The following is a 20,199-nucleotide window of genomic DNA, read 5'->3' on the forward strand; positions in this document are numbered from 1 at the left end:
ATGGTCAGAAATAAAAACAACTGAACTGAACTTGTCAGATTTTTTGAAAGTCGCTGTTTCAATTTCGATCCCAAGTTCAGTGAAATTAAATTTTTAAAACTGAAAGAGCAAAAATTTTTAAAAAATCTGGCAACACTGAAGCCGGAGCCGACCAGTTATAAAACGAGGAGTCGAAATCGTAGGCTACATTTTTCCCAACTCCACACCCCTGATTTTTAGGATGACAAAACTGCTCGGCAAACTGCAGCGCACGTCGCAAGCGAATTCAAAATAACTGTTTCAATTTCAGAACTTTAGCGCAAAAATTTAAACCTGAGGTCTACGTGCTCTCTAAATTACAGACATTGAACAATTTTCACCGCTTGAATTTTATTATAACTCATATGATGTACTCTGTGAATTGGCTATTGTCCAGCCAGCAAAAGTTTTCGTGTCGCGACTTTGACACTATGTAAAAGCAAAAACTTGTGCAGGGTGGAAAATTTTGTATCACCAATAGAAGCTGTGAGATGTCTTCGCAATTGCTCAAGTAGTTTCAGCTCTGTATTTTCTGTGTTCTCTTTTCGTGAGCGCGTTCTTCTTTTCGTGAGCGCGTTCCGCAATTCCTGAAAATAAATATGCAGTGGAACTTTGTACTGTACTGTAAACCGTGGTTATTTTGAACGCACGGGTAACTTTGAACACTTTTCAATTATTGATCACGTGGTATACTTTTTGTTTTTTGCATTTGTTTTGGAAAAAAATTCCAAAAAATGCTGGCAATTGATAGTTCCCCATAATTTTATACTAAAAAAGTCCAAACTTTCGTTCTAGACTACATTGCTTGCACGCTTCAGTGCTCAGGGAGGGAAACACTTCGTTTGGAGAAAAAGTACAAAAATGAAGGAAGGTGTGCACACACTGCACAGTTTGATGTAAGCTTAGTTAGATTTGTAGACTTTCGGAGTGTTTCGCCATAGTTTTTGTGTTCAGTTGTCAGAAATAGCACAAGCATCTGTAGGCTAATTGAATTTTCCTTAATTCACTATTTTCGAGGCTAGTTGCCTCTTTAGCAAAAGTCGGGATTACTTTGAACAGTGTTCAAAGTATTCCCGGCTCAATTTGTAGCCTACCTAGCTCTTCCACATTAGTATATTCATGAGACATGTTTTAGTCAGCAAAACATCGTTTAGTTATTACACAACTTGCGAAAATGTTATTTTGTTTTAATTGTTAATAGTTCCAGTTCCGTTGACCGGTATTTTCAACCAATTTTAGCTTAGGCTACTTGTGTTTTTAACTAAACTGGTTTCCTAGCCTTAACTGGCATCTTTCTAATTTGTGACAATGCCAAGAAACTATAAAAGAAAGCTCACAGAGTGTAATTGACGTCTTGAAGAGCATGAGAGAAGTGGATCAAGATCATTCAAGTAAAAAAAAAGAAAGGTCAATGTTGATCCCGGAAAGAGCATCAAAAGCAACGATCTGGTTATACGCGCAGTCAGGATAATTCTAATAGCCTAATCAGAAAAAAAGGTTGTGGTGAGCAGCAAGACCATGATGGCAAATAGTAAAACAACGATTGTCTGGAGCAAGTTAATGAAGGCGAGGACCAAGACGAAGGTGAAGAGCAAGTTGATGTTGGAGAAGAGAAAGACAAAGGTGAAAAACAAGTTGAAGTAGGAGAGGAGCAAGACAAAGATAAAGAAAAAGATGATGTAGGAGAGGAGCAAGACAAAGGTGAAGAGCAAGTTGATGTTAGAGAAGAGAAAAACAAAGGTGAAGAGCAAGTTGAAGTAAGAGAAGAGCAAGACAAAGGTGAAGAGCAAGTTGATGTAAGAGAAGAGCACGACAATGGTGAAGAGCAAATTGAAGTAGGAAAGGAGCAAGATGTTGGTAACTTTAATGAACCAGGCGTGGTAACAAGCAACAAAGCAATAGACCTACTGATTATGTTCGACAAGATGGCCTGGCGAGCACGCTTATGTAAAGGAGAGTGTTGTAGTTGACCAATTTGTTATTGCTGAGTATGAAGGGGAAAAATTTCTTGGTAAAATCTCCTCTTTGGACAATGACGGTGCCCTTGTCTCAACTCCTAGAACATGCAAAAATGTTGGCTGAAAATGACCTAGTTTTAAAGACGAAATTTACTACGAATAGGCAAATGTGTTTAACTGCAACATTAAAGCGACTCCCATAAACGATCGTGGCTGTTTCGGTTCTCTGACTTAGAGGAGGAATGGGGAGAGTAAACCACCAGGTGGTGTCAAACAGTTGTAATGTGTTTTTGCTACATTTTGAATAAACTTGTTTTAAGAAATAAAAGTTTTGTTCATATTACCAATACCACCTTAGGCGGACGAAAACTGATCGCAATATAAAATGTTCAAAGTAGCCTCAAAAGTTCGGGGTTACTTTGAACAACAAAATAATAAAAAAGGATTTATTTAATGACACTACTGTTTTTATTTCGCTTATTTTGAAAGGTCTATATTACGCCCAAATTGTATCACAAACTTGGTGTGATTGAATCAGAATTCGAAAACTTATAAAGATAAAATTAGTTCAAAAACTGTTCAAAGTAACCACGGTTCATGGTAAATTAAAACACCCAAGAAACTCACATAGCTTATTCTGCTTTGATCCGATGTAAACGTGTCGTATGTGAATCTATGCTGAAATAAACCTAAATGACTAAACAAAATTAAGGCTACTGTAGTTTTTCCAGTAATTAAGGGGATGTGAGGGTTTGTAAAGTCACGAAGACCCTGATGGAACGAAAATGGAAGACGCCACGCTCGAGTTTCACCCTTGTTTGAGATCATCAGTGCTTCAGTGGTACATATCCATGTGTTTTGAGCGGAAATCGAACTTCAAGTCGGAGACGACTCCAATTCCCATCAAGTTGGAAGTTCGATTCCCGCTCAAGACACATGGGTATGCACCACTGATGATCTCAAACAAGGATGACATTCGAGTATGGCGTCTTCCATTTTTATTCAATCAGGGTCCTCATGATCTTCCTGTAAAAAGCAATTTTACCATAATTTATAACTCCAAGCACGAGAGTACAAAACATAAAATAGATCTTGTATTGAACGCAGAGGCTTGTGCTCCACGCAAATTGTATCAACATTCCCGCACTTGTCCAAACTATCCAGCAAGTGTAGGCTCTGTTTCTGTTGCTTGGAAAATGGGCCAACGTCGTTTCTGAAAACAAACAATTTAACGTTATTAGCAGAGCAATGTGATAACTACATTGTGCACACTCATCATAAAATATAACTTAAAATTACATCGTACGATGCAAACTAGTATCAGAAAGAGTAGCCTACAAATAGGCTATGTCGCCAACAAGTAAAGGCACAATATACCTACCTATGTTAATGACTTTCAACTAAGGTAAGTCAAAATGATTTAGCTTTCTAAGAATCAGCAAATGCATCAAATAGGCTACAGTTACTACTGTGTTTACTGAAACCTAAACAAGCTGTATCACTTTTATTGGGATCATGGAAAGGTTCTTATGGGAGATCACAGCTGATAAACATGGTCAATCTGTTGAAGAAGATGAAGGTTCTTATTCAAATAGAATCAAGCAGATATATGTATATCATGTAGTTTCTTGTGTTTTTTTTGCTTTATTGTTACGTTTGGTATTTTTATAATTTTCAATGTTTTTCAAGCACCACGTTTAAGCGTTAACAAATGGAAATGCTGAAAAAAAATCTTCCCGAAATGTATTTTGATTTTGACGCTTAGCTGTCCTATGTGTTACAGTTGCTCTCTTTGCATGTTATGTAATTTTTCCGACCTGAACTAATGGTAAGCATGATTGAGTCCACTATTCCACACAAAATGAACATGGCCAATACAATCCAAACACTCGAGTCGTCGTTGGGGATCCAAAACAAGCAAAATATGTACAACGAAGTGTTTGCTGAAAATCCAGCAGCCATGGCGTATTTTCTGAAATAAAAAATTTGCGTCTAACAACAACCAGAAACTTCACTCTGTCAAACTCGGTGACCAGGCCTGTGTCGAAGCCTCTTCAAGTATGCGAAACTGGCAGAATTAAGCTCTCAATGAAGCTTCTTCAGTCCAAGGATAAAGATTTTCTCAATCAAAATATATAGCCTATTACTATTTTCAGCAATGATTTGTCAAACTGAAACAAGTTTTTGAACCCATTTTTATTTGGCTACGTTGGCAGTGTCACTGGAAATTGATGTGGTAGCTTATCTTTCGATTGCTGAACAAATAAAAACTGTCATTTGATTTTACAATCACTTAGAGCGACACGTGGGCTTACCTTCCAAATTTTCCTGATAATTTTCCAGTTAAAAATGAGCAAATCAAAGAACTGGCTCCGTATATAGACATCGCAATTCCTACCTGAAGTAAACATTAGAAATGTCCTGATTCCTTTACTTATAGTGTTATTTAGCTTGCAATGCTTCAAAGTCACAAACAACAACCTTTTACGTTTGGTGAAGACCTCGATTTAAATATTGTAAAGGTGTGCAAAGTGGCCTACCTACCAGTGAAACACCGTAGGCGCAAGACACGAATGCTCGGGTTATTTCTCCCGACACAAAGGCGACACTCAAACCAGTGTGTAGTTGTAAGATCATCAGTAGCAATTGGTGGGAGCAGAAAAGCTGCATCACTGTTGCTTTAAGTTCATCGAAAGTTTTGGTGAACTTGCTATTCGGAGTTGCCAAATGACCTGACATTGAACCAGTCTCCTAAAAATACAATCATAAACATGCTTTTAATTGAGTAAAGCAATCGACGATGCTTTCATTATTTAATTTCAGGTTTGGTGTACTAATGTTAGGGAACAGCATTAAACCAAAGACGAGTCCATGAAAAATACACTGATGAGAATTTAAGGTCGAAACAATACCTCTGTCTGTAGTTGAAATTATAAGATAGCACCAATAACAATATATTTGTAAGAATAAATACAATAACAATTGTAAGATAACTGAAAGCAATTCATTTCACGTGATACTTTTTGCAATTGTATTAATCCAGAATACATAAAATCTTTATTCTTGTAAAAAAACTTCTAATTTCAGCAAAAACAAAGCGTTATTATTTTCAAAATATTTTAAGTTTCCGCTTCACCTTGTTTGTGGTGTTTGCTTCAAGTGAATTATTTTGTGAAGCTGATGTGGAACTCTTGATACTTAACAAGTCATCTTTGCATTTTTCTTCAGCATCACTGTTGCCCTTGAAATCATCACACTCATAAGTCTGACTTTTATTGGCTGCATGAAATGTTTGATGAATGATTTGATGTATGTGTTCCACAGTCATACATGCAACATATAATAGGAATATTTGGTCTAATTATTAATCCGAGGCAGTCGATGCCTGGTTCAGGAAGGCAATTGAAGAAGAAGTTCCACAGTCAAAGTTTTTTTTTACTTAGGTTTACAATAGCTTTAAACATGCAGAAAAAGAAACGACTAGATTAGACCGTACCAGATAGGCTAATACTTTATTAGGCACCGCTTCTATTCATGAAGCTTGAATACCAAATACTTATTTCTTAAAAGCGAGAAACAATTTTCATCATCTTGAAAATCATGCATAGCTAAACAATGGCATCGATGGTTATAATATTTAGTTGGCTGTTGCTGTTGTGACGAATTTCTTAACTTAAACGTCGCCAAAGAGCATCACTTTTATAAAAATACAAACTGTGAGTCCAACTGAAAAGGTGCATCACCCACGCCTACCCTTAATTATTGGTATAGGAACAAAACCAGCATGAAATAGAAATGCAACGAAACTCGTTGTGGCCACAACACCAATTGCAATTTTATATATTTCATCGCTTGGTGCTTGATAATTGGAAAAGTTTTGATTTGTTATGTCCGAGTCCTGGCAGTCATTGGCTCCGCATATCTCACCGATTGATTTCCTGTTATAATTATTATAACATAAGATGACGTGATAATAAACTCTAGACTCGTTGAGACTCGTCTATAGTTTTTGTAATTGAAATAAAGCTACAGTGGCCAACAATTCATCAGGTGTGACTTCTTGTTTATCAGAGTAGCAGGTGAAAGCTGCGGCACAGTCAGTACTGAACCATGGTTTGGTAAATCACTGAATGCGACACATTCTGTAATTTTTAAAAATTTGTTTGCATTAATGTTCTTTATCTTCTTGCTTCTCTATTGTCGTGTGAGCAGAGCATCACAACTAAGACCCCATATGATATATGATGAAAAAAAAACTAGCTCACAATTGGCTAGTGCAGTTAAACTCTATTAAAACTTGGTTCATAGTTTTACAAACAGAATCAATGAAGTTTTTTGTCAATTCAGTTCAGTTTTTTTTTTTTTTAGTTTTACTATCAACCAACAACACATGAGGTAGAAATGGTTTTGTTACGTCATACAACTTGCTACGTATAAATTACACCTTTGTTTAAACGTTGACAAAGAAGTCATAGATGATGATGTCACTGTTGGTACGGTGGAGTTAATGCCGATAACTTCCGACTGAAGTGAGAGTCCAATTTGAAAAATTGTGAATGGAATTAAGTTTCCAAAGATCTAAAACACGTAAAAGACTCATTTATTGTTATCAGAAGCTACATGACATGAAAGTGTCGTGAAACTAGCCAACAGTTTTCTAAGCTGAAAAAATTCTTCGTAATCGTCATGAAATGATCAGTTTAAAAACCCCTATAAAGATTGACATTACTATAAATCCTTAATTACATATTGTACAAATTTAAATATCTTGATGGTTGATTTAAGAATTATATGAAAGCGCTTTTATATCAGTAAAATACGTAATATAAATGCAAAAATACGCATTTTTCAATTTAGGCCTACCTGGGCAGATTGGTAAGAGCAAAAATGCATAGCATTGACCATACTAAAATATTCATTAAACGTTTTCTTCCCGTATGAATCGTATTTTTTGGCGTAATAAACTATGAACGATCCTGAGCAAATCCAAAAGCTTGATCTGGTAAATCCTAAAGCAATTGCTCCTGGTATTAACGTGTAAAAATCTGAAAATAACACAATAGTTGATTAGTATCACAATTTCGAATGTTAAAGACAAAAAGAAAGGAGATTGCGACTTCGAGGTCAGCCAACGCTAATTTTCGGTAAATCAGTTGTTACTGCTACATGAAGTCGGATTTCTTGTGTTTTTTTACTGGCTGAACACACGCCAAAATCTCGCCGAGTTGGGCTGCACAACTTCGACACTGATACAGGGATACCAAAACAGTACGGGATGCGCAACTACGCCCCTAGTGATCATTTTTGACGCCAACTGACGGTACACTCACACATGGCAGTGATGAGTGATCAGTGATGGCTAGGGCCATTTAAAGTCATTAAAGTCATATTTTTTTCCATGCATCAGTAAGTCGTGAAATCAATTTTAACGCAAAAACTGCATCCCTATGAGGTATATTAAGAAAGTTATGAAGTCATATAAAGTCATATTTTCCTGGTTAGGTCATAAATCAGCTTTTTAAGTTATAAAGTCATACCGTTGTATACTTAAAAAAAAAATACCAATTTAAGCGGTGAAGCAAAGCACTAAGAAAGTAAGGCAATTTCTGATTGAACAAAGGCAAACTGTAGGATTAGCCTACATAACACTTACAGTCACAGACCTATATTTTATGAGGTCACGCATTGAGGTCAACTTAATACTCAAAATGAAAAGTTGTACGTACACCATCAAAGAGGCCCATGCTGATCTAAATGCCCTTGATTTCGGAAAAGATCCGCTTGAGCTCAAAAATTACATTAACAAGCGATTGGACAAAAACGATGTGAAACAAATTATGGAGCTACAAAGACAAGACATTTCACCAGCGCTTTATGCAAAACTGCAGAAGTGTCAACCCACATCAGCGTCTGTGGAGCGCTCATTTTCCTTACTAAAGTCATTTTTACGTCCAAATCGTAACTTCAAAGACTCTAACATTCCACACTACATGAAACTGTACTACAACAGTGATTTAAAATAAAAATGGATGTGTATTACTGTTGTGTTGCGTATGTTTTACTCTTTAGTTCCGTGAGTGACGTTGTTCGTATGTAAAAATAAACGATTTTCACATAAAGTCATATAAAGTCATATTTTCCAAAAAATAAAGTCATATTATTGATTTTTTAAGGTCATATAAAAATGGCCCTAGTGATGGCACATTTGCACAGTACTCAGCACTCACTCAGCACTAGCAGTCAGTGACCACAGGAAATCAATAGTCTACGGTTATCGGTGATTAACCTGATCTGTGGGCTACTGTATATTTTAGTTAAATTGTAAGGCCAATTTACAGAGACATTGCAGCCCGTGAGTAGAAATATATTTTAATGTTACAATTGGTTTATAACTAAGGGTGTTCACTGTGTGGTTAGTGTTAAAATCAGTATTATTCAAGAAGGAGTAGATTACCTGACTCTAACTGACTATTTTATGCATGAAGCCTAACCCTTTCTAAAAGTTACTGATAAGTGGCACATGAAAACAGATGTGTAGTGGTGTCAGGCCTAACTGTCCAATTTTGCAAAGAGACATTGAGGTTAATCTGGTATTAAAAAATGATTGCCTACTGTATTTTAATCATTATGTAATACTGTAGGCCTATATACTATAGCCTAACTAACCAAATATAGAGCTTTGCAAAAGGGTGCAACCTATTTCGTCCCTTGAACACTTCGTACCCCGATTTCAGAGGACGAAATCAGAGTACGAATTGTTCAGGGACGAAATAGGTTGCATTCTTTGCAAAACACATTTATGTTATGTGCTGTAGAATAGAAATTATTAATGCTATTTATTAACCAAAACATACAATTTTGCAACATTACAATTTTGCTTACCCTATTGTACGGTACGGTAACTCCCTAAAACAGTAATTCTGTTTATTTATAGCTTTTCTACTTGTACAATATTACAGTTCAAGGTGAAATTCTGCTCCAGTATTATAAGATTTTTTATGCAATATGGGATACTATTGTTGTGCTCCAGGGTGCAAAGTTGGTAATCGTGCGTTTAAAAGAACTGGGGAAAAAGTTTCAATGTTTCGATTTCCAGCAGATCCTGAATTGCGTAAGGCTTGGATTAGAGCTATATCCAGGGAAAATTTAACTGTGACACCACACACAAGAATTTGTGGTAAGCATTTCTACGGAGATGATTTTGAAACAACATCAATCGATAGCCACTTAGATCGCCAACAACGCAGAGAGTCTGCGAAACTTAATCAGCCACGGTTGAAGCCATCAGCTGTGCCTCGCATTTTTGCTGGCCTGCCTCACTATCTGACAAAACCGGCTCCAGTAAAGCGCTCAACTTCTGCTGCAACTGCCACAGAAAGACTGAAAAAAGACAAAGCTAAACTTCAAGATCAAAATGAAGAATTTCTGTTGCAAGACTCTTGTTGTGATTTGGGTTCTTTAAAAGATAAACTCAATGAAGTGGTTATTCCTTCTGGATATATCAAATTGTTAAAAGAATCTTCTTTGGAATTCCACTTTATAACATATAACAATGGCAGCCACATTTCTCCTCAGTTAATGGCATCTTTGGTGGTAGGGGAAACTTTAGATGTGCATGCATTTGTATGTTCTATTTCTGTGCCACAAGAAACATTTCAGCATCTGATGAGCTCCGATTCATTAAGCAAAGTATCAGAGCTTTGCAATATTCTGGCATTCTGCAAAAACCTTATAGAATCACCAAGTGGTAACAATAGTAAGACTTTTGCCAAGTCGGCTGTTGCAGCCCTTGAGCAATGCAAAGCAAACCTGGAAGAAAACGAAAGCCAAGATGAAGGTTTACCCCTAATTCAATTTGTGTCCGAGCAACTTCAGTTGTTGTACATAGATAAAAATGGCCGACGGTATTCACCCAGGTTACTAACCATGTCGTTTCTGTGGCAGCTCACTAGCAACTCACTATACAAAAAGCTTAGTGAGTTTTTTACACTGCCATCAGTCAGAAGACTTCAGCAAGTTTCGAGTGATTGTAATGTAGAGACTAAATCTATAGATTTGCAATACCTGAAGCAACGAACTGTCGACTTATCTGAAGGAGAAAAAATGGTAACCTTGCTTATTGATGAGGTATACACTGCACAAAGGGTTGAATATTGCAATGGCGCTTTCATTGGATTAACAGAGGAAGGCCAACGAGCGAAAACCGTGTTGACATTTATGGTGCAATCAGTATGTAAAAAATATAAAGATGTTGTGTGCCTGGTGCCAATTGAAAAGATAAGTACACAGCTGCTTCGAACCTTCTTTAACAAAGTGATGCAATCTCTAGATGAAATTTTCTTTGTTGTTGCTATATCTGTTGACAATCATGTGTGCAATAGGTAAGCTTATAATATGCTTGATGACAACTATCTATAGCAAATTTAATAGGATTACAGGGTGTTTCAAAAATTTAACACCATTAACCTTTAATATGTATTAAAATCAAGGTTGTGAAAAATCCTATGTTTATGGGTTTTTTTACAACAATGATTTCAATACATTTCAAAGGTAAATGGTGTCAGATTTTTTTAAACACCCTGTCACGTATTATATTTTAATCCTATTTCAATATTGTTTTTCACAACCCGTCCATAAAACAGAATTTTTAAAAATGTGAAAATAGAAGAAATGCTGTTCAGAATTGTTGTTAAACCTTGATTATCATTTTATAATAACATCAGGGTTCCCACGCAGTCGGGAAAGTAGGGAAAAAGTAGGGAATTTAAAAACCCGTTTTCCAGACCGGGAAAAGGTTGGGAATTTCGTGAAACCTCCCTCGTGGTATTGAAAAAGTATGGAAAACCTTGATGACTAAATTGTAGATAAAAAATCCGATATATCGGTATTGGTGATATCGGCCATTTTTTGAGTATCTGTATCGGCAAAATTTAGCCGATGCTAAACATGTAAAAAAGGCGCTTGCTGCGGATTTTCTACAGAAGCAAAGATATAGATTTTTTAAAGTAGTAACTAACGTCAGATTGATGTAGAAAAATAACAACCTGTTAAATTTTTGATACGTCACACTCCCATGACTTGCGCGCACGTTTTAACATTGGTTGCATGCAGTGATTCTATCACTCAAACAAAACATTTTGTTTCAGCAGTTTTGCGTTGTTCGATTCTTAAGTTGTGTAAGGAGACTCAATTTCTACAATATTTATCATTTATGTTTCTTTTTTAATCTCAGCAGAGTATAAAACTTGTAAAAGTTTTTCATCCATACGACGTCATGAATGAAATTATATATCAAATTGGCGTAATGACGTGACATCATCTAAACATTTTATCAAATAATGAATTAACAAATTCGATCGTCACAAGTGGTTTGGTGATGGTAAACAAATACGTTTTGACTTTGAAGTTCAGTGGAACAAAATATCCATTAATCAATATGTAATATAATGTAGTCAAATTCCATATAAAGAATAAGTCCATATTTTTTTAGGTTCATGTAAGCTCCAGAGATCAGTAGGCACAACAAGACCATGGACTTCTAAATAGTAGCATCTGGACTGGAAACTCAGTGGGCAACAGTAGGCCAAACAGTTGGTACAACAGTTGGCCAACAGTGGGCCAACAGCCAAGTAACTAACCCTGTTGGCCAACTGTTGTACCAACTGTTTGGTCTACTGTTGCCCACTGAGTTTCCGGTCCAGATGCTACTATTTAGAAGTCCATGACAAGACCTTTTACTGATTAGTTCAGTGAGGATTCGTGGTCCCGTGGCTCTCATTTTTAGTGTATAGACTCGTTTTCAATTCGTTCTTACTTAAGACATTAAGTAATGAAAAAATATGTGATAAGGTTGGAAGACAATACGTCATGTATTTTCAATACAAACTGAAGTTTAAAATTTATTTTTTTTGTTTATAGTCGTAATCCACCTTCAAGGCGGTATTACAAAGAGCAATTTTCGATAAGGGAGGGCATCAAGAATAAGTCCACATGACTTTTAAGGTTTACCTCAGCTCCGGAGATCAGTAAAATATAAGGTTGTCATCTTAGGTGCAACAAGACCATTGATTGATTGGTTTAGTGAGGATTCGTAGTCCCATTGCTTTCATTTTGAGTGATCATACTGATTTTCAATTTATTCCTACATGACATTACGTAATGAAAAAATATATGATAACTAAGGATGGAAGACGTTACGTGATGATGATGAAGAACAATGTTGTGGCGCAACATGCAGTTTTTCAATGAAGTTTGGGAACTGTTTTTTTTCTTGTTCATCTGCGCTTTAAATACCGGTCATTCTCCGTTGTTCATCCACTAAGCAGTTTAGGTGAACTGTGGTTAGCCTACTTGTGGTTTGCTGCGGCAAAATTATTGCCGACCTAGATTACTGAGTGTAAAACAGCGTCGGCTGAAGTAAAAGTTTTGAATACGTTCATTTGCCGTGATTCAAACTTCAGTTTCAAATTTAATGATTTCTTGTCAATTCTAAACTTTATACACTTGTTGAACAATACACATGCCAGCACTCTCCATCCCTCCTGGAGCAGACCTCTCAAGAAAGGCATGGGTCACATTGAACAGGATCAGATGTGACGTTGGCTGTACTGGAGCTAATCTGTTTAGGTGGGGGTTGCATAATTCGCCGATATGTGTCTGCGGAGCGGTAGAACAAACAATGCAACACATACTCCACGAATGTTCCATCTTACGACCCCCAAGTGGAATCACTGGTATTCGACAACTGGACCCAACTACCGTATCTTGGCTGCACGAGGAGGCATTGCCAATCTAAGCTGCTACAAGTCAAACGAGAGAAGAAGAAGAACAATACACAAAGCGAGACAAAAGAGCTGATTTAAGCAATCGATTTTTTTTTATTTTGCGTGTTTCATCGTTCTTATTACGTAACACTCCATGATCGTTGAAGTCGATTAGCGGCCGCATAAAACAATGATGTTAGGTTGGCTAGGTGATAATAGCGGTAAGAGACGTCGTTGATGCAGGCAATATCTGCGACCAAGACCACAATACCTCAGTCCTCAATCACGATGGCCTTTCATTACTAAAATCTACTATTATGACACAACAACAAAGACAATATTATTCATAAATCTTATTTACTGTACAATGTCTTTGTGATTCAGTGTTCAGAATCACAAAGACAGTGTTCTTGTCACTTGTATAATAAACTTCATTTTGTCAGTGGTGTGATTTTTAATTGTTTTGGTTTGGCTTTTGACAGGTTGCCATGTCCGATGGAATGAGGCTTTGAATTGCAATTTTAGTATAAATGTGACAGTTTATCCAAACTGATTGCAGTTCGGGTTTTTTCTTCAAACAGGAATCTTCTATTGTACATCTACTCTACTGTACTTCTACTATTGTTTTTCATACTGATTCGAATGTAATAGAGTCCGGATATACAATTTTTAACCTGCTGTGCATGATCGTGTTTGGAAATAATACAGCACAGAAACTTTCATTGATTAAGCACTGTTAATTCGCATCTAAATCAGGTTGGGAATTTTTTGAATTTAGTATTGAAAAAGTAGGGAATTTGTTTATAAAAAATGTGTGGGAACCCTGTAACATGCTAAAGCATTAGGCTATTGTTTTCACATTCAATCAAAGTCCAACCGGTTTTATGATATCTGAAAATTTTTTGCAAAAAAATTGGACTGCAAATGGTTAAAATGTAATAGTTTTTATACAAACAATTTCTGCACTAAAGTCCCAATATGGAGAAAAGTTACAAGTTTATTGCAAACTGTTTTTCGCCAGTTTTTTTTTTTGGCTGACAAAACTGAAACAACCTCGATTGAAAGAAGTGGTGTCACGTTTTTTGAAACATCTTGTCTATTGAATGAAACTGGTTTAATATTACATGCTAAAATTTATGTGTGATTTATAATGGGTTATGCATTTTCAGGAAGTTGTTTATGGATTTATGTGGAAGCAATAAGCTCTCAAACAGCATTGCACACCCTTCAAGGAATGGAGAGCGTTTATTTCTCTTGTTTGACTTCACCCACAACTTTAAAAACATTTTTAACAATTTTGTGAATAAGAAGCGATTCCACATTCCTCATATTTCTGGTGCTGAACATATTTTGGGAGAGCAATGCACAGCTGAATTTGCACATATAAAGCGCTTGTACACTCTTGAAGAGCATAAACCTCTGAAAGTAGCATTTGCACTGAAGAAGGCATCACTTAACCCAAGCAATATTGCCCGCACCTCACCTCTACACGCTTTAAGTAAGTACAGTAGCTTTTGTAAGCAGGGCTCAAATGAAGATCCTCCCCGGTCCTTTGGAGTGATGATGATCGCCCCTACAAAGGTTGACTCAAACTTAACTTCCCTCTCCCCCAGGAAATGGTCACGGGATCTTCAGTTGATCCTTCAACCCTATGCAGGCTACATTTTCACATTATTTAGTCATCTAACTTGTTTTAGTTTGTATAAGAAAATTACATTATATATTTATTGTATCATAAAACAATGAAAACTATTAATACTACAAAAAGTGCTCAATGCCAAGCAAAAAGGCAAAGCAGAGCGAATTAAATCAAATATAGTTATTATTATTTGAAGCCTTTACAAATTGTTTCACCTATCGGATCATCAGAAGGTCTTATTCAAATAGATTCTATTTGAATAAGACCTTCTGATGATCCGATAGGTGAAACAATTTGTAAAGGCTTCAAATAATAATAACTATATTTGATTTATTGTATCATATATATATAATCCAGAAATTGATTGCAGCAGTTGCAATTCATATATATATATAATTTTGGTTTTTCACTTGCAGGTGTGTTTAGTGAATCCACCGTAAATGGACTTCTTATGTATGCTGACACCAATCCGGGCTTTAAGGAAACTGCCAAATTTCTCCAATTCATCTGCAATGTTTGGAAGGTGATGTCTGTCAAAACACCATTCAAAGGTATATTTTCCAAGTGTGATTAATATTTTTAAATATAGCCAGTCGTTACGGCACGTCGGCACAGGTTACTAGTTTTCTCTGGGCATATTTTCTGTACAGTTTATGCACAACTTTTTAGAAAGCTGCACAAAGATTTTTTGCAATTGAAGTAAAACATTTGGATTTTTTCCTAGAATTTTATTACTTTTTTGTACAAATGACCTAGTTGTTACTTACAGAGTAAGTTTAGAAGCTCATTGAAAAATCAATCTGATTATGTTTTGAATTTTGAGACTAAAAGATGCAAAAATGCACACGGCCTTGCACTTGGTATACAGGGAACCTTTACTTTAGAACTCTAACCAGCCTTCACTATTTTTAACAACTTTTATATATATATTTCAGGCATGGCAAAAAATGATGAGATGTGCATGCCAATGAAGTTCACTTCAACGGAAGAAGAAAAACCTGCAAATTTACGCTTTCTTAAGTCAGCAAAGGATATTTTAGTGAAATGGCAGCAATCCGGCACTTCTGGGCTTACAGACCAAACATTCCTAGCATGCATTCAAACCATGTCTGCAATGCCTGAACTTGCTCAATACTTGCACGACAAGATTGGATTGAAGTATGTGTTACCGGGAAAATTTACCTCTGATCCAATCGAAGGCCGTTTCGGGTGGTACCGCCAGGTTAGTGGAGGAAACTTTTTTATGTCCATAAAGCAACTGCTTGAGGCAGAAAAGAAAATACGCAAGTTGAGTTTGCTTCAACAACATGGCATACTGGCTGCATCCAAATTATGTTCGCTTGACTCTATTTCTCTGGGAAGCGGAAAGCTTATTAATGCAGACAGCTCCATTGTTTCTTGGCTCGAAAGGTTTTTCTCAGAGGTAACACTTGATGATTTGTCGGAGACAGATGCAAATGTGGCATATTTTGTGAGTGGCTACATTGCAAGAAGTATATCCCGAAGACGACGGTGTTCGCCCTGTAAAGTTCTGTTGGTAAAAAGTGATGACTGCCCAGCCCCAACATGTGAATCTGAAGAGCATGTGAAATTGTTTGAAATTGCCAATCGAGGTGGTCTGTCTGTCCCAACAGAATTTTGTTTTTCTGCAACAACATTGGCTGTTCACTATTACAGTGCAGTGATATCTGATTATAATGCAAAAGAGAAGTTGTGGACTGCACCAAACCAGCGCTCCGTGTTTATACGAGCCCTGAAAAAGATAGTGGAGGCGTCGAACGTTTACAGAGGTGCATTCAAACAGATGTGTTCTGCAGGCCACTCAAATTTCGAACTTATTCTTCAAACAGCATTTAATTGTTTTGCTAAAAATGAGTTGAAACGTTTTAATGCACCTGGACGTGAGGAACCAGAGAAAACGGCCCGGAAAGTACGAAAACTTACCAGTGGCAGTGGTACAAAAACTGCATCATGACTTACATTAATTAGAAATTTAGGAAAGCCACGGACCCTTTAGCCCCCCTGCTACGTCTATGGTTATTTTACCGGTACTAGTTGTAATGTATTGGAACCGCACCGTTGCACTCTTAATTTTGTGTGGGAATTCGCCCTTGCCAGTGTCCCGCGTTTTGCTTTACGCGCTTTTCATGAGAGCAAGTCTTTTAGGCGCAGACAGTTAGGCGCCAGTCAAATAGGCGCGCACACTGTGGTCTGTGGCGTCTGGATATTTAGGTGCGGAGCACTGTGGCGCCCGTTCATTTAGGTGCTATTCCTAGTAAAGTCTGCAGATTGTATCAGCTTGGCATGTAGGGCAATGCTTTTCACACAAAATGTTGTATTGAACAGAAAAACATAATGTTTTTTAATGCGCGTGTTCGGCACTTATTTGTTGTTAGTCCAGGTTTGCGGCGGCGAAAGCTTTATCAATAAATTATTCAAGTTTGCGAACATAACTGAGTTCACTTTTAGTGAGTCAAATAATAACTACCGGTACACTAAACATCAGTAAAAAATATACCGTAGTCTATATTCAAGCGGGTGGTAGGCTTGAGTGAAGAGTAGCCTAACTTAGTTTTCCATCAAAACCCCGACTAGGTTTAATAACGAGCAAAGTCGCACCATTATGCTTGCAACTTGTAGGCAGGGTTCATAATGCTCTATGGAAATGTATTATTATTCATGTTGTAAAGCGTTGTCTCATACGTAGCCTACTCGCAATACGACCAGTCGACCAATCCATCCCGAGTAAAAGTAATTGCGAAAGATAACAGATTAAGTAAAGTTCCATCTGGCTGCAACCTGTGTTCAGGATGCATTGCAAATGTCCTGTGGAGATGTGCTAACACCAAGAGTAGTAGAGCGTTGTCTGGCACCTCATCTCCACACGCGCATTAACAAAACAACATATGTTTCTAACCAATGTAACATTATATGTGAAAAGCATTGCCCTACATGCCAAGCTGATACAATCTGCAAACTTTACTAGGAATAGCACCTAAATGAACGGGCGCCACAGTGCTCCGCACCTAAATATCCAGACGCCTAACTGTCTGCGCCTAAAAGACGTGGACCCCTTTTCATGACGTCATAATTGGTCGCCTTTAGGCTTTCTTGACAGTGTTGTGCTATTTCTTCTTACATTCTGACATTTATTACATTATTACAATTATAAGTTCAATCGACTTAGTGTCGGAGTCATGTTGTAGTTGTCGAAGTCTGTGCAACATTACATGGTGTCAGAGATGGATTCGATGCAAGCAACAAAGTCAGAGATGAATTTCCAACAAGGAAATGTTGCAGATAATTTTAAAAAGTGGAGGCAGATGGTCGAGTTAACGTTCAAATTTGCGAATTTTTGTGATAGTAGGAAAACTAATCACCGAACGTCTAGGCCATTATACCCGCAGTCAAATCTAGAAGAATGCAGCTACTTGTTGCTGCTGATGAAAACGCTATTGCTGATGAAAGCGTTGCTGCTGATAAAAATGTTATTGCTGATAAAAGCGTTGCTGCTGATGAAAACGTTATTGCTGAATGCTGATGAAAACGTTGCTGTAGATGATTTTAACGACGAGCCCAATGTGCCATGTAAAAATAATATGCCAGCACCGTGTACTACCCGTTCTGGCCGGATAGTGAAGCCGCCTGATAGATATGGTGTTTGTGTAACTTGAATCGTTTTGTATGTATAGTGATACGTGGAGATTTCGTGTTGTGCATCATGCATACAATGTAGACTTGTGCTGTTATCGGAGTTTGCACAACGAGAGTATACGAACTATAAGTTTAATGCTTGCTGTTCACTTTGAGTCACTGGAAAATTGTGTAGTAAACGTGACATCGTTATTGCATCTGCAGTTAATAGTGTACTCCACTCCATAATTTTAATCTGTTTGTGTATCGATAGATAGTTCCTTTCTTTCTTCAGACAAAGGGGAATGTAATGTATTGGAACCGCACCGTTGCACTCATAATTGTGTGTGGGAATTCGCCCTTACCAGTGTCTCGCATTTTACTTTGCGCGCTTTTCATGACGTCATAATTGGTCGCCTTTAGGCTTCCTTGACAGTGTTGCACCATTCTTTTTACATTCTGACATTTATTACGTTATTATAATTATAAGTTCAATCGACTTAGTGTCGGAGTCATGTTGTAGTTGTCGAAGTCTGTGTAACATTACACCAGCAAGCTCCTACTTATTCCTTGTTGTTTGCAATTAATTTTGACAAAGTACTTGAAAAGATAGAAATCGTTTGAATTTGCATAACGTTAGAAATAACTAATTTATTTGGTCGATATGCGTTGTATTTAATGTGCTGGCGTTATTTTATCATAGAACTTTACATATTTCTTGATTTTACAATTGTTTTTTAACAACGTAACTGAAGATGCAAGTCGTTTACACATGCGAAACGTTGGAAATAAAACAGAGAAGATGTCAGTCACTTGTATATTGCAAAACGTTAATCATCATTGTGCTTATATGGTAACTGCAGGCTTTGCAAATAGCTTAGAAAAGCAATGGCTTTTATTGCGACAACGTCGTACCTTCAGTTGGCGCCTCGTATTTGTAGTTTCGCATCCCTGAATGTTTAGGTATCCCTGCACTGATACCATGCTGATACCTAGCCTGCTGAAGATTTGAAATATTAGTTACTAAAAAGAGATAGGCTACTGACCTTTTTATTCTTGAAAAAGCATTATTTTCAACTTTTTAGAGGGGCGTAGGGTAAGGACGCCCCTTATAAGTCCCACAAGAAACTCGTATGACCTTAGATAGAGTTTAAATCGTCCTCACCTGGACACATGTTCAAAAGAATGAAAGTGAGGCCTGTGATGTCAGCAAGTATTAATCCAGTTTTGTTGTTGATGTATTGGAGAAGAATTGGAGTTACAAATAAAGCACAGCTTATTCCAGTTCCAGCATATATAAGCAGTGTAGTTGCACCTTGAAAATAAATTTTAGGGTTTCAGAGAATACCTAATCGGTAACGCGGTATTGCCGAAAAAGTAAAAAATGAAAATTAAAAACTTATTTTTGTAGCGTTATTTTAAAATATTTATCATTAGATTATATCTTAAACGATTCTTTGTGTTGTTAGATTGAAATGAGTATGTCTGCTAGAGCTATAGCTGGCTGTAGTACGCAATGGTACGGTATTAATTTTTTACATGCTCATTGCTGAAAAGTGCAAAAATATTGTAGGCCTATTGCAGGCTAAAACTTTTTTTAATACCACGCAACACATTTTTAGGGCATAGACAAAAGCAATTTGCTAGAAAGAATTTGGTCCAGTCAAAAAAGTTAGAATAATTTTACCTCACAGGTTACACTTTCTCTATTTAAAAATTTAAGAGTACAATTTTACCTTCCAACAAGTTTTTCATAACAACAGTTACAGTTCGAAAAAATGTAGGCTACTACGTAATAGAAAACTAGAATTAAATTACTTGAACCGTTGACCTGACGAGTCTGCTGTAAACCAATCGATATCCTCACCTAACCCTTCTTTCACATGCAGACTTGTTTGCAGATTGAATACTGATGCAATTGAACCTTTAAATAGCATTGTTCCAGCCAAGAAAAATCCGAAGGAAACATTCAGCTGGTTTTTACTTGTTATTTTATTTGAACATAGCCACATGCTTTTAAGCTACTTTTTCCGCCGATACTAGGCTACTTGTAGTTTACAAAAATGGTTTCAATTTTTAAGATTTTAACAAATATTTTGTAAAGGACTAACTAGTGTACTCTACATTGGTAGCCTATGAAAACTTTAAATAAAAAAATAAGAAGTCTAAACAATCTTTTTGCTTTCTC

At 36.8% G+C, this 20,199-nt stretch overlaps 2 protein-coding genes across 6 annotated transcripts; one reads left to right on the plus strand and one right to left on the minus strand.

The window, feature by feature from the left end:
* Nucleotides 1–358: 358 nt before the first annotated feature.
* On the minus strand, nucleotides 359–20,053 carry LOC145778682 (protein unc-93 homolog A-like). Of its 4 annotated transcripts, none has more exons than XM_082590230.1 (11): nucleotides 19,879–20,053; nucleotides 19,177–19,326; nucleotides 6,840–7,021; nucleotides 6,421–6,554; nucleotides 5,784–5,914; nucleotides 5,113–5,255; nucleotides 4,517–4,727; nucleotides 4,292–4,370; nucleotides 3,794–3,948; nucleotides 3,022–3,189; nucleotides 359–605 (listed from the first exon to the last, which is right to left on the minus strand). In XM_082590230.1, the coding sequence occupies exons 1-11, from the start codon at nucleotides 20,021–20,023 to the stop codon at nucleotides 526–528; spliced, it is 1,578 nt and encodes a 525-aa protein (XP_082446356.1). In that variant the 5' UTR covers nucleotides 20,024–20,053; the 3' UTR covers nucleotides 359–525. The 4 variants fall into 4 exon arrangements, with proteins under 4 accessions (XP_082446356.1, XP_082446355.1, XP_082446354.1 ...); XM_082590229.1 differs by having other exon boundaries at nucleotides 4,292–4,374; nucleotides 4,521–4,727; nucleotides 5,730–5,914; XM_082590228.1 differs by having other exon boundaries at nucleotides 5,730–5,914.
* On the plus strand, nucleotides 9,989–17,565 carry LOC145778607 (uncharacterized). 2 transcript variants are annotated; one of them, XM_082590133.1, is made up of 3 exons: nucleotides 9,989–10,357; nucleotides 14,795–14,929; nucleotides 15,314–17,565. In XM_082590133.1, the coding sequence occupies exons 1-3, from the start codon at nucleotides 10,306–10,308 to the stop codon at nucleotides 16,351–16,353; spliced, it is 1,227 nt and encodes a 408-aa protein (XP_082446259.1). In that variant the 5' UTR covers nucleotides 9,989–10,305; the 3' UTR covers nucleotides 16,354–17,565. The 2 variants fall into 2 exon arrangements, with proteins under 2 accessions (XP_082446259.1, XP_082446258.1); XM_082590132.1 differs by lacking the exon at nucleotides 9,989–10,357 and adding an exon at nucleotides 13,848–14,237.
* Nucleotides 20,054–20,199: the final 146 nt, after the last annotated feature.

Source organism: Aplidium turbinatum, chromosome 10, assembly GCF_918807975.1.
Source record: "Aplidium turbinatum chromosome 10, kaAplTurb1.1, whole genome shotgun sequence".
Lineage (NCBI taxonomy): Eukaryota > Metazoa > Chordata > Ascidiacea > Aplousobranchia > Polyclinidae > Aplidium > Aplidium turbinatum.

Bases quoted from the DNA above. Each gene is read 5' to 3' on its own strand.
- LOC145778607 (XM_082590132.1), top strand. From the start codon at position 13,919: ATGGATTTATGTGGAAGCAATAAGCTCTCAAACAGCATTGCACACCCT. The intron at 14,238-14,794 runs GTAAGTACAGTA...TTTCACTTGCAG, and splicing joins CTCACCTCTACACGCTTTAA to GTGTGTTTAGTGAATCCACC. The intron at 14,930-15,313 runs GTATATTTTCCA...TATATATTTCAG, and splicing joins TGTCAAAACACCATTCAAAG to GCATGGCAAAAAATGATGAG.
- LOC145778682 (XM_082590229.1), bottom strand. From the start codon at position 20,023: ATGTGGCTATGTTCAAATAAAATAACAAGTAAAAACCAGCTGAATGTT. The intron at 5,915-6,420 runs GTGTAATTTATA...TAATTATAACAG, and splicing joins TTGTCAACGTTTAAACAAAG to GAAATCAATCGGTGAGATAT. The intron at 4,728-5,112 runs GTGAAGCGGAAA...TTGTATTTTTAG, and splicing joins AAGCAAACACCACAAACAAG to GAGACTGGTTCAATGTCAGG.